The sequence below is a fragment of the Myotis daubentonii genome, chromosome 15, assembly GCF_963259705.1.
Source record: "Myotis daubentonii chromosome 15, mMyoDau2.1, whole genome shotgun sequence".
Taxonomy (NCBI): Eukaryota; Metazoa; Chordata; class Mammalia; order Chiroptera; family Vespertilionidae; genus Myotis; species Myotis daubentonii.
Genome location: NC_081854.1, coordinates 11,280,879 through 11,293,866, shown reverse-complemented (window position 1 = coordinate 11,293,866; position 12,988 = coordinate 11,280,879). Strand labels below are relative to the sequence as shown.

The 12,988-nt window shown below is 54.8% G+C and overlaps 1 protein-coding gene across 2 annotated transcripts; it reads right to left on the bottom strand.

Annotated features, from left to right (window-relative positions):
- Positions 1-643: 643 nt before the first annotated feature.
- On the bottom strand, positions 644-9,282 carry MYPOP (Myb related transcription factor, partner of profilin). 2 transcript variants are annotated; one of them, XM_059666097.1, is made up of 3 exons: positions 9,143-9,282; positions 7,868-8,418; positions 644-1,925 (listed from the first exon to the last, which is right to left on the bottom strand). In XM_059666097.1, the coding sequence occupies exons 2-3, from the start codon at positions 8,364-8,366 to the stop codon at positions 1,243-1,245; spliced, it is 1,182 nt and encodes a 393-aa protein (XP_059522080.1). In that variant the 5' UTR covers positions 8,367-8,418; positions 9,143-9,282; the 3' UTR covers positions 644-1,242. The 2 variants fall into 2 exon arrangements, with proteins under 2 accessions (XP_059522080.1, XP_059522081.1); XM_059666098.1 differs by having other exon boundaries at positions 7,868-8,654; positions 9,143-9,269.
- Positions 9,283-12,988: the final 3,706 nt, after the last annotated feature.

Sequence of the window (12,988 nt, the reverse complement as noted above, 5' to 3'; positions counted from 1 at the left end):
GTCAGACAAGGCTTTCCTCAGGAGGTGCTATTGGAGCTAAGGCCTGGGAGATAAGTAGAATCTAGTTGTAGAAAATAAAGCCTCCTACATCAAAAGGTGCCCATTTTACAGATGAGGAAAATGGAGGACCGTGGTTACGCAGCTGCCCCGGGCGACACCAGGGGCGGAGCCAGGCCTGAATCCAGGGAGGTGGTTATTACCGGCTTTGCTCCAGACTCTGCAGCAGGTTTCAGAGTAAGAAAATCAGCTCCTGGGACTCTCCCCCCTCCCCACATGGGAGTCTGTGGCTCGTTTCTCAATAAATTCCCACCTTTGCTATAAAAAAAAAAAAAAAATCAGCTCCTGCCTTCCTGAACGATGGAGGAAACACGCCTTAAGTATGTTTAACCCGTCTTCACTTGGGGGCACTATTATGTAGCAGGCCCATCCTAGGCGGGGAGGGACTCCAGGATGCTTTCCTGGCGATGACAGTGCGGTGGCATCTGGAGGGTGAGTAAGTAGAGTAAGATGTGAACGCTGGCCTTGATGGTTTTAACAAAAGAAGGTTCCTGCCTCTAACTTCAAGGGTGTGTCACCTGCTCCCGGGAGGGTGGGGCAGGTGTAGGGACTGAAATCCCGGGCCTGTCTCAGCCAGAGCCTTGAGTGATTGTATTAAAAATAAGTTTATTGATATCTTGTCACCACTGAGGAGAAAGGAGGGGGCTGAGTTCTGGAGGTCAGACTGCACTGGGAGGCAGAGGACCCAACCTATACCTCCCCTTGAGAACTCGCCCCCCCCCCCCCCCAGAATACAGACTGCTGTCCCCGCATTGTCATCCACGCTCTGATTTGTCTCGCAGCCCCCACTCCCTCCAAAGTCTGGATTGGGAAGCGGGGAGGCCTCCCCCAGATCAGTTCTCTTCAAGTCAAGACCAGGAGTGATTAGGGAAGGGGGCGTGAGGTTCCCTCTGCAGCCCACCAAGGGCAGTAAGAAAAAACCTAAAATTGATGGCTTAGAAGTCAGGGTTAAGGGAAGCAGCCAGGCAGACAGCGCTGTACTGGAGAAAGGGCTGGGGCCCCATCAACGAGGGCCCCCGCGAATCAGGCACTAACTAGTACAGGGAGTGGGGTGCTCACGCCCCTGCAGCAGGGAGCCAGGGTGCAGCTGGCATGGGGAAGGTGCATGGCCCTCTTCCGCTGGGCTAAGCTGGGAGAGGTGGTGCAGGCAGAAAGTGCAGACAAGCTTGAATCCAATGGTCGATTTCACGGAGATTTCCATCGCCCTCGCCTCTTCCGTGTAGGAAACCCTTTCCTCCTCTTGTGTGGCGGGGAGTCATGGGGAGGAGGAGGGGTTGGGGGTGGCCGGGGCGTCCCTTCCTCGCTTCTACGGGCGATGATCACCCCCCTGGCTGCCACCTTGGCCCGGTCCACGACAGCCGCCACCACAGACACGGGCTCTGGGGTGATCTCCACCTTGGGGGTAGGTGGAGGCAGGACAGGCCTGGGGGGTGGGGGTGGAGGTGGGGGCAGTGGGTCAACTGGGGTTCCAGGCAGCAGGGGCAGCAGGGCGCTGAGGGCCTCGCTCAGTTTGGTCAGTCCCTGCCGCAGGGTGCCAGCCAGCTCCCTGATGGCGTTGGCAGTCTCCTGCTGCGCCCGCAGGAAGTCCAGGGAGGGGTCTGGGGCCGAGGGCACAGGCAGAGGCAGGAGAGGGGGTGAGGGGCTGGCGGGCGAGGGTGCCACTTGAACCTGTGGCGGTGGCTGGGGTGCTGGAGGGGCTGGGGGCGGTGGAGACAAGGCCAGACGGGGCAGCTGGACGGTCTGCAGGGCTGGAGGGGGCGAGGACTCACGCTCCTTGGGTGGTGGGCAGCCCCTTTCCTGGGGGTGGCAGGAGGGCCGGGCCCAGGGCTCCGGGCTGCTGGAGCCCCCCTTGCTGTGGGCTGGTGTATCTGCGGAGAGAGATGTAGGCAAGGTGTGCGTGACCCTGCAATGCTGTCTGGATTTCTCCCTTCCACCTCCCACCCACCTTAGCCCCAGAGCCGCCATCTTTAAAACTCAAGTCAGATCATGGCTTGCAACAGAAGCCCGCATACTGCGGAGTCAGTACGTTATACTGAGTGATAACCTGGTACCCTAGGGCAGCCTTAGTGGAAAAGGGTCCCGGAGGCCTGCAGCGGAGTCAGGCAGAGCCAACCTAGAATCTAGAAGGTTCAGACCATTTGATACTCCCCCCCCCCCCCCCCCCCCACTTCTCAGACCTCTTTGCTGGATCCCAGGGGGAGAGGTGTGGTGGCCGGAGCAGTAGGGGTTGTCTCCTATGTGGATGCCAGGGTTTCAACCTCAGCTCTGGTCTGTACCAGCTCACCCCCAGGCCTGCTGGGCTGCCTCCATCTCCTCTCACCTGGCATCTCATTCATGCCCATGAACTTGAACACAGTCCACAGGTAGCAGCTCCTGGATTTCCAGACCCAGCCTGAACCCTTCTCTCCAGCTGTGGACTCGGCATACCCCGCTGATCACCTGCTAATGCCTCTCGCTCACTTGCCCAGAGCTGAGCTCCTGGTGCTCCCAACCTGCTCCTCCCCCAGCCCCCCCCCCCCCCCCACCTCCCACATCGCGGCTATGGCAGCTCTCCATCCTTCCAACTGCTCGGGCCAAAAACTTTTACTCTTTTTCTCTCCCGAGGCCCCATCCATATACAAACACCATCGGTTCTGCCTTCAAACTAATCCAACACCCAACCTCTCCTGTCCGCCTCCACGGCCCCACCTGGTCCAACCGTCACCTCCCACCTGAACCCTGGCAGGAGCCTCCTCACTGGCTTCCTGCTTCCACCCTGCCCCTCACAGGCTGTCCTCCACCAGAGCCTCAGGGGTCCAACTGAAATACATGTCAGTTATGCTACAGGGAAGAAGCCAGTCGCAAAGGACCACATGTCACGTGACCCATTTATATGAAATGTCCAAAATAGGCAAATCTACAGAGACAGAAAGTAGATTAGTGGTTGCCTAGGGCAGGGTGGAGATGGGGGAATGGGGAGGGGGGTGATGGCTAAGAGGTGCAGGGTTTTTCTTTTTTTTTTTTTTTAAATAGATTTTATTGATTTCTTACAGAGAGGAAGGGAGAGGGATAGAGAGTTAGAAACATCAATGAGAGAGTGAGAGAGAAGCTTCGATCAGCTGCCTCCTGCACACTCCCTATTGGGTATGTGCCTGCAACCAAGGTACATGCCCTTGACCGGAATCGAACCTGGGACCCTTGAGTCTGCAGGCCGACGCTCTATCCACTGAGCCAAACCGGTTAGGGCCAGGGGTTCTTTTTCAAGTGATGAAAAGTACCTGAAATTGATTGTGATGGTTGCAGACTGTGCATATAGGAAAAGCCACGGAATTGCAGACTTGAGGTGGGCGGGTTATACGGTAGGGGAATTGTAGCTTAATGAAGATATTAAAAAATACATGTCAGATGTCTTCTGCAGCTCAACGCCTCGTGGCTTTCGTCTCAGAGGAAGGAAAGTCCTCAAAGACCCCAAGTTTCTGCGTGATCTGCCCCCACGGCCTCCCTGCCCTCATCTCCCTCCCCACGGCCTCCCTGCCCTCATCTCCCTCCCCACGGCCTCCCTGCCCTCATCTCCCTCCCCACGGCCTCCCTGCCCTCATCTCCCTCCCCACGGCCTCCCTGCCCTCATCTCCCTCCCCACGGCCTCCCTGCCCTCATCTCCCTCCCCACGGCCTCCCTGCCCTCATCTCCCTCCCCACGGCCTGTACCTTGTTCATTTGGCTCCACCACCTTGGCCTTCTTATTTTTTTTTTTAAATATATTTCTTTATTGATTTCAGAGAGGAAGGAAGAGGGAGAGACAGAAACATCAATGATAAAAGAGAATCATTGATAGGCTGCCTCCTGCACGCCCCCTCCTGGGGATCGAGCCCGCAACCCAGGCATGTGCCCTTGGCTGGAATCGAACCTGGGACCCTTCAGTCCCCAGGCCAATGCTCTATCTACTGAACCAAACCGGCTAGGGCAGCCGTGGGCAAACTACGGCCCGCGGGCCGGATCCGGCCGTTTGAAATGAATAAAACTAAAAAAAAAAAAAAGACCGTACCCTTTTATGTAATGATGTTTACTTTGAATTTATATTAGTTCACACAAACACTCCATCCATGCTTTTGTTCCGGCCCTCCGGTCCAGTTTAAGAACCCATTGTGGCCCTCGAGTCAAAAAGTTTGCCCATCCCTGTCCTAGGGCCATGGTCGGCAAACTGCGGCTTGCGAGCCACATGCGGCTCTTTGGCCCCTTGAGTGTGGCTCTTCCTAAGCCTTAGGAGTACTCTAATTAAGTTAATAACAATGTACCTACCTATATAGTTTAAGTTTAAAAAATTTGGCTCTCAAAAGAAATTTCAATCGTCGTACTGTTGATATTTGGCTCTGTTGACTAATGAGCTTGCCAACCACTGGGCTAGGGCCACCTTAGCCTTCATACTGATCCTCACAGTAGGATGCTCCTGCATCCAGGCCTTTGCATTTGCTATTCCTTGGCCTGGAAAGGTCTTTCCCCAGACACACCTGCCTGGCCCCCTCCCTCACCTCCTCAGGCCTCCGCTCACAGGTGGCCTCCTTGGGAAGACATTCCTTGATATCGTCCCTCTTAAATAGCTCCCATCCCTGTCCTTTTGTCTCCTGGCCAGGCCCTGTCCTCCTGCGCTATTTCAGAGTGCTCACAGCCATTCTCTGGCATAGGTCTATCATTATCATCCCATCTTACAGATAGGGCGACTGAGGCCCAGAGAGGTGTCCCAGATCTGGCGAATGGTAGAAGAGGGAGTGGAATCCAGATAGGTTCCAGAGCCCACACTTTTATCCACTCCCTGGGCCGTGGCTGTGGGCCTGAGGGTGGTGAGTCTCACTCAGAAGGACATGAGAACTGCAGCCACTTGAAAATATGGCTTTTCGTCTACTGACTACGATGCACAGAAAGTGGCCCACTCCCCACACCCACAGGGCTCACGGAGGCACCATCACACCAGATTTAAAATCCTATTTGCCAACGTTGAGCCTCAGTGTCCCTACCTGTAACTGGATGTGTGTCAGTGCCTGGGACCAAGGGCCCCAGTAACAGATCATCTTCCCGAGGGCCATTCCTGGGAGTCACTGACTCACCTCTGGCACATGCTTAAGTGCCTGACACACAGTGAATTCTCCATGTTGTTACTGTTTTTTCAAACATTAGGTCAGAGAGAAATGGTCCCAATTCTCTCTCAGTGTCGATAAAGACACCTCAGGCAGCGCCAGGCTGTGTCCGTCCTTCAGTTCCTCTTTTGAGTTTTACACTGTGGGTCTTCTGTGTACTATTCTCATCAAGGAGCTTTAAGCACCTTCCTGCACATTCCTGCCTCAGGGCCTTTGCACGTGCTGTTCCCTCTAGCTGGATGGAGTGCTTTCCTCAGCTATTCATCCATTTGGCTCAATCCCTCTATTCAGGTTACTGTTCAAGGTTTACCTCCTCAGAGAAGCTGACCCTTCTTACCCTGTCTAAAGCAGACCTCCTTCCATCACTCACTATCCTCTTAATGCTTTCTTTTTTTTTAGTTTTTATAACCTCCTATATCTGATCCATGTTGGATTGTTTGTGGTCTGTCTCCCATAATTAGAACGTCAGCTTCATAAGAGAAGGGAAATTGTCTTTCTGCACAGTATTCCCCGCATCTACAACAGTGCCTGCCTCAGAAAGGTACTCAGTAAACATTTGTTGAATGAATGAATGAAGGGGCTGCACAGGTTTTGAAAAAATAAGTTTACCATGTCTGCTCCAGTTCAACAGGGCCATTTCACAGATAGAAACACGGAGTTTTCATTCACACTGAGAATAAGAGTCCCAAGTGATTGTGTCTCTCTCCTGCTCAAGACACTTTTATGACTTCTAAATGCCCTCAAGATAAAGTCCACCCCCTAGCCGGTTTGGCTCAGTGGATAGAGCATCGGCCTGCGGACTGAAGGGTCCCAGGTTTGATTCCGGCCAAGGGCACACACCTGGGTTGCGGGCTCGATCCCCAGTAGGGAGTGTGCAGGAGGCAGCTGATCAATGATTCTATCTCTTCATTGATGTTTTTATCTCTCTATCCCTCTCCCTTCCTCTCTAAAATCAATAAAAATATATATTTTTTTAAAAAAAGATAAAATCCAAAGCCTGGCCTTTACTTGTAAGCCATGTGTGACCCAATTCTGGCATACTCATTAACTTTCAGTCATACTAATTGTTGTTATTGCCAGGCAATCTAGCCCAATTGCTAAGGGCATGGACTGTGAGTTGGACACATGTGTATTCCAGTTTTACCTCTACAACTTACTTGCTGTGTGACCTTGGGTAGGTGAAGGAACCTCTTTGAATCACAAGATCCTGAACTGCTTTGTTTGATCATGTCCCCCCCTTCCTCAAAACCCTTCTGTGGCTTCCCAAAGCACTTCCGGATAACATTCGAACTCCTCAATCCAGCCTAAAGGCCCTGCAGGGTCTGGTCTTTGCTGACCTCTCAAACCTCATCTCAAAACATTTCCTTTCTTCAATCTTTCCACTCTCCTGCTCCTCTCTCCAACTGGGAGACTTCAATTTTCTAAACTGGTCAAGCTTTCTTGCTTCCAAGCCACTGTACATGCTGTTCCTTCTACCAGGAACACTTTCCTAACGCTTCATCCTCACTTTATGTCCCAGCTCTGATTTCTCCTCCTCCAGGAAGCCCTCCTTGACTTCCCAGGGTAGGTCAGCTGGGAGTCATCACTGTCTATGAGTCTGTCTTCCCCGCTGGACTGTGATTCCTCAGTCACAGAAACACTGAGGTTTGATTCACACTAAGAACAAAGGTCCAGATGATTGTGTTTCTTTCTTGCTTCAGACTCCCAAATGCCTTCAAGATGAAGTCCAAAGTCTGACCTTCAGTGTGTCCCCAACACTACCCACCACAGGACAGTGCCCGGGGAATAGCTGTGTAAGAAATAATAACCTAGACTCAAGGCGAAGTGGAAAATCGTGCACTCAGCTCTCTACATCTCCTTGACTCGGCATGACCTTGGGGGTTAACAAACCTCTGTGAGACTTTGACTTATAAAATAGTGAAGCAGTCCGTACCTCACAACATTGGCAATTATATCAGAAGCTAATAATGAATGTTCCAGAGGCCATGTCCTAAGCAATTTATGCATATTAATTCACTTCATCATTACAGCAACCTTTGGGGAGCAACTGCTTTTTATCCCCATTTTACAGATGCAGAAGCTGATCTGCAGTAACGTACCCGAAATGACACAGCTGAGTGGCAAAGCTGTGGTTGGAGCCCAGTCTGCCTCCAGAGTCACTACCCTACAAGACGTTCAATTGAAATGATGCCTCGCCCTAGCTGGTTTGGCTCAGTGGATAGAGCATTGGCCCGCGGACCTAAGGGTCCCTGGCTGGATTCGGTCAAGGGCACGAGCTGTGGGCTCGATCCCCAGGAAGCAGCCAATCAATGATTCTCTCTCATCATTGATGTTTCGAACTCTCTCCCCCTCTCCCTTCCTCTCTGAAATCAATAAACATATATTTTAAAAAAGATTCTATCACAAAATTAAAAGAAAAGAAGAAAAGAAATGATGCCTGAGCTGATGACTCTGGGTGTGGACTCTGGGGCCAGGCCTCCTAGGTCTGGGTTCTGTTCCTGACTCTGACAGTCACTCGCGGTGGAACCCGAGGCAAGTCCTTTCACTTTTCTGAGCCTCAGTTTCCCCAAGTTTAAAATTGGGATAATGACAGCATCCCCCTAGCAGGGTTGTAGTGAGAAGCTGATGAGCCACCTAAAGTCTTGGACCAGTGCCAGGCACACAGCAGACTCTTGCTACGGTGATGCTTAAGGAACTCACCTGCCCCTCGGTCTTCCCTGCGGTCCTCAGACAACACATAGCGTTGGGTGTAGGCACTTGGGGCCAGTGGCTGTGAGGGAGGCGCCGCTGGGGGCTGCTCCGCCCCTGCGCCAGCGCCTGGCCCCGCCACACCCGGCCCGAGGATGGCAAAAATGGTCTCCTCCTCGGCAGAGAAGGCGTCCTCGGCGGTAGCCCCAGCGCCCTGCGTGGAGTGCGGCACGCGGGCCAGCTTCTCCTTGGTGCGGCGCTTGAAGTCGTTCCAGCGCTTCTGCACCTCCTGGCCGGTGCGCTTCCAGCTGGTGATGCCGTTGATCTTGGCCGCGATGCCGTCCCACACGCGCCGCCGCTCGGCCACGCTCACCCGACGGCTCTGCGCGCCGTAGAGCTGCGGGTAGTGGGCGCGCACCTCCCGGATCAGGATCTGGTTCTCTTCGAACGAGAACCGCGGCTTGCGCAGCCGGGTGGTCTCTTCCGCTTCGCCCGCCGCCGCCGAGGCCATGGCGCCCCCCGACGCCGCCGTCCGGCCGCCTGGCGCATGGGGGGCGCCGGCGCTGCGGGCACAGGGCGCACCGCGCTGGCGGGGGCTCGCCGTCCCCCGCGCCGCCAACCCCACCCCGGCCGGCCGCTGCGACACCGGCTCCTAAGTACCCCGGGCCAGGGACTGGGGGCGATGGGCCGTGGGGGGCAGTCCGAGTGCCTAATAGCGGCTGACACCCGGGGAGCGCTCCTCTCCTGCCAGTGAGGCGCCAAGTGCCAAGCCGAGGAGTTGATGGAAACTGGGGAGGATCTGGAGGGGTGGAGGGAAATGAGGAAAGGCGGCAGAGGGGGTGTCTGCAGGAGTCAGAGGAGAATGGGGGCACAGGAAAAGTGCAAGCAGAATGGGGGTGTTCGGAGGTCGAAAACGCACAAGGGTAATGGGGGTGCAAGATGCTGAAGGGGAGATGCAGCAAGAAGGGGGGATCTGGAGCAGAGGAGCGCTCTGGGGGTTCCGGGCCAATGGGACGTCTGTACGACCATTATGGGGAGGGGTCCTCGGAGGGGATGAGCAGGAATAGCGCCGAGTTGGGGGCTCCTAGGGCAAGGGAGCTGGGACCATGAAATATTAGGAATTGGGGTCTGCAGAGATGGCGGGGGCTTGCTAGAAATTAAGGGGCACTCTGGGGATGTTGGGAGTCAGGGATTAGGCGGGGGACAGCGGAGGCTATGGGGGGGGGGGCTCCTGGAAGAGTGAGGGTCGCGGAGGGTGGGGACCGAGTCGGGCCGCGGGTCACTCACCGGCGCCGCCGCAGCCCCCGCCTGCCCGTCGGTCAAGGCTCGGGCTCCTGCGGCCTCCTCCCTCCCCCCGCTGCTCTCCGTCCTCCCGCTCTGGACCCCGCCTCCCGCTGCCGGGAGAGCCGCGGCGCAGGCGCAGCACACGCCGGTGGGTCCCCAACGCCCCGACCGCCGGGGTTTCACGCCCCGCCCACGTCGCCAGCGCAGGACCGCCTCCCGCCAGCCTCCGCCGGCCGCAGCCTCCGGTGCCACCGCGGCGCACGCGCAAAACCCCGTCTCACGCATGCGCGCCGCTTGCCTCTAGCCTTGGTACCCAAGGCTGTCGCCCTGCGCAGGCGTCGCCATCCTTGCAGGAGGCAGGAGAGATCAGGGAGAGAGCGCGGGGACCGAGCGGCGTCCCCGCCGTTTGGACTCTCAGCCCACCCAGCTCCATATCTATGCATATGTTTTTTTTCTCTAGCAGAAAAGGGAGGGAGACGGCGCTGGAGGGATGCGCTTTGTTTCCATGACAACTGCGTGGGTGGAGTGAAAGCGGATGGGGCGGGGGGCGTCGTAGTGAAACCGGATTGTCGCCTCCTTATACTCGCCCCAGCGCGGGACTGCTCGGGATCTGCTAACCACCTATTACCCGTAGGGGCGGGGCACCCTGGGAATGTGTTGTTCCAGGCGGGCGCAGTAACTATGGCAACGCATAAACCTTCCATCCATGCCTGGCGCTCCCCCCCACCATCTACACATTTACTTCTCGAGGTGAGGGAGACCTGAGTGAGAGCCTCCTCGGTAGGGAGGGTGATCCTGGCGCGGGCATGACTTTAAGTAAAAGCGTGGAAGCAAGAATGAATCTAGAAGACCGGTTGGGTGAGCTGGAAGGCAGGATGCAAGGCGGGCCGAAACATTTGTAATTTAGTAACCCGCAGGAGACTTCAAGGTCATCAACCAACGGTGCTTCATCTGTTCAACAAATATTTATTGAACGTCTACACAGTTCCAGGTGCACTGAATACAAAAGACAAAAACCTATACCTTCATGGTGCTCACTCCTTACTTGGGAGAATCAGACAACTGGCAAAATAAATAGACATATAAGTGAGAAGATGATAAGTATTATGAAGAAAATGGAAGGGGCCCTAGCTGGTTTGGCTCAGTGGATAGAGCATTGGCCTGCGGACTGAAGGGTCCTAGGTTCGATTCTGGCCAAGGGCACATGCCTGGGTTGTGGGCTCGATCCCCAGTAGGGGACGTGCTGGAGGCAGCCGATCAATGATTCTCATCATTGATGTTTCTCTCTCTCTCTCCCTCTCCCTTCCTCTCTGAAATCAATAAAGAAATATATTTTTTAAAAAGTGGAAGGGAAAGGGGTTGGGGAGTATGGTGTGTGTGTGTGTGTGTGTGTGTGTGTGTGTGTGTGTGTGATTTTAAAATAAGGTGGCTAGGAGAGTCCTCCTTTAAGCAGAGAGGTGACATTTAAGTAGAGAGGTGAAGCAGGTGAGGGAGCAAGTGCAGTTGGGGCCAGGACTTTGCCTGTTGTGTTACAGGAACATCTAGGAGGCCAATGGGGATGGAGGGAGCCAGGGGCGGGCAGGGTGGGGAGCCAGATGGTGCAGAGTCTTGTGGGTCACTGCAAGTACCTTTACCCTGTATGAGATGAGAGCCAGGGGAGAGCCCTGCACTGGGGAAGGACTTAGTAAGATTCCTCTGGGGACCTGCTTTCAGGGAGCCAGGATGGAAGCTGGGAGCCCAGCAAGGAGGCCACTGCAGTGGTTCAGGTGATGGTGGCTCTAACCAGGGTGGCAGCGGGGAAGGTGAGGTGAAATGGAATTGCATAGGGAAGTGAGAGACAGAAGTCGAGGGTGACTCCAGTGTCTTTGGCCCGAGTAACAGGACGGACGCAGCTGCCAGAAGCAATGGTGGGCAGAGCTGCAAGCGGATCGGGAGTTCAAGTTTGCCTCAACTTGAGGTGCCCATTAGTCTCCCAAGTACAAATGTCAGGTAGGCAGTCGGATATTTGGACTTCAGGGGAAGAGCTTCAGTCTTGAGACAGAAATTGAGGCGTTGTCAGTGAGTAAGTGACCTGTAAGTCTCTAAGGCTGGGAGAGGTCCACCAGGGCGCCGTTGTAGATAGAAGTCCAGGCCTGAGGCTGGGGCACTCCAGGAGAGGGCTGGGGTCCGCAGAGGAGGCTGAGGGAGGAGCAATCAGGGAAGTCAGAGGAGAACCTGGCTATGTGATGCCCTGGAGGCCAAGTGAAGGGTGCAAATCCAGAAGGAGGGAAGGGTCGTGGGTGCCAAATGCTTGCTAGAAGCTGAGTCTGATGCAGACTGAGAACTGCCCACTAGAGCGAGCAAGATGGAAGTCACCGGTCATCTAGAAAAGAGCCATTTTGTGTTTGTGTGTGTGTGGGAGGCTGCAGCTTGATTAGGTGGGTTCAAGAGAGGGTTTGGAGAGAGCCAGTGTAGACGATTCTTTGCAGCACAGAAATGTGGTGGTATCTGAAGGGGGAATGGGATCTTAGAAGGTTTATTTCAGATGGTAGATGTAACTATGTCATGTGCCAATGAGAAAGATCTAGAAGAGGGGAGATGGATGCTGCAGAGGGGAAAGGGGAGGCTTGCTGGAGCCCTGTCCTTGGCTCAGCATGGTGGGTGGGTTCCAGGGCCCCAGTGGAGGGTGGTCCAAGGGGCATGCGCTGTTCTGCCACAGTGACGGGGGAGGGGCATATGGGCAGGAAGGCGGGCAGGTAGCAACACGTGGTGTCAGGAAATGTGAACGTTCTCTTCTCCTTCCTGGCGCTGTCTCGGTAAATTAGGAAGCAGCGTCAAGGTGGAGGGAGGTGCTGAGGTTGGAGAGAGAGAGGGGAAATCATGAGATAGTGAGTGAGTGGCCGGGGAGAGGTAGACACATAGACCCAATCCCTTGAGGTTACTGGCTATTAAACTGAAATGAGATGCATCGCTGTGGCCGCGTGTCTTGCTCTGGCTGTATTTTTCCTAGTGGGTGCAGGCGCAGACTGGGTGGCAAGCTGACAGTCCCCAGGGCTGGGTTTATATGAGGCCCCACATGGGCCCCATGAGGGGACCGGGTCCAGCAGTCAGGGCGGCCCATGCAGGGTCTTACGGGCAGTGTTAAGGCAGTGGGCCTGAGCCAGGAAGCAAGGGCCTGCCATGTGCTTCAGGAAGGTGTCACCCTGGCCGTTGTGTGCAGGCTGGATGGGAGGGGGCAAGTCTTTTGGCCAGAGTCAAGGGGGAAATCTAGAGCAGGGACAAGGAAGGGGTGGGGATACTGGGCAAAGCAGAGATGGTGGGAAAGGTGGAAATTAATTGGGAGGCATTTGGAAGGCGGAATGTAAAGAGTGCAGAGCCTGTCAGGCTGGGGAGCAGGGAGATGTGTAGGTGACACCCACTTCTCTGGCCCAGGTCCCAGTTGGGGGTATAGGGCCAGTTAAGACCTGGTGAATATTTTCAGTAGGTGATGTTCATTGAATTTTGTACCCACCCCTCCCCTCAAAAAAAAAGAGAGATATTGAAATCCTACCCCTCAGTACTTCAGAATGTAATCTTATTTGGAAATAGATTATTGGAGGCGTAATTCGTGAAAATGATGGCATACTGGAATCCTTATAAGAAGAGGGGAGAGATGCAGAGGAAAGACCGAGATCGGAAGCCAGGGAGCCAGGGGCTGCCAGAAGCTGGAAGAGGCGAGGACGGACCCTCCCCTAGAGTCTTCGGGGGGAGTGTGACCCGGCCAACAGCTTGATTTCAGATTTCTGGCCTCCAGAACTGTGAGAGTGTGCATTTCTTTCTTTCTTTTTTTTTTTAATTGCTTAAAGTATTACAAAGGGTATTACATATGTA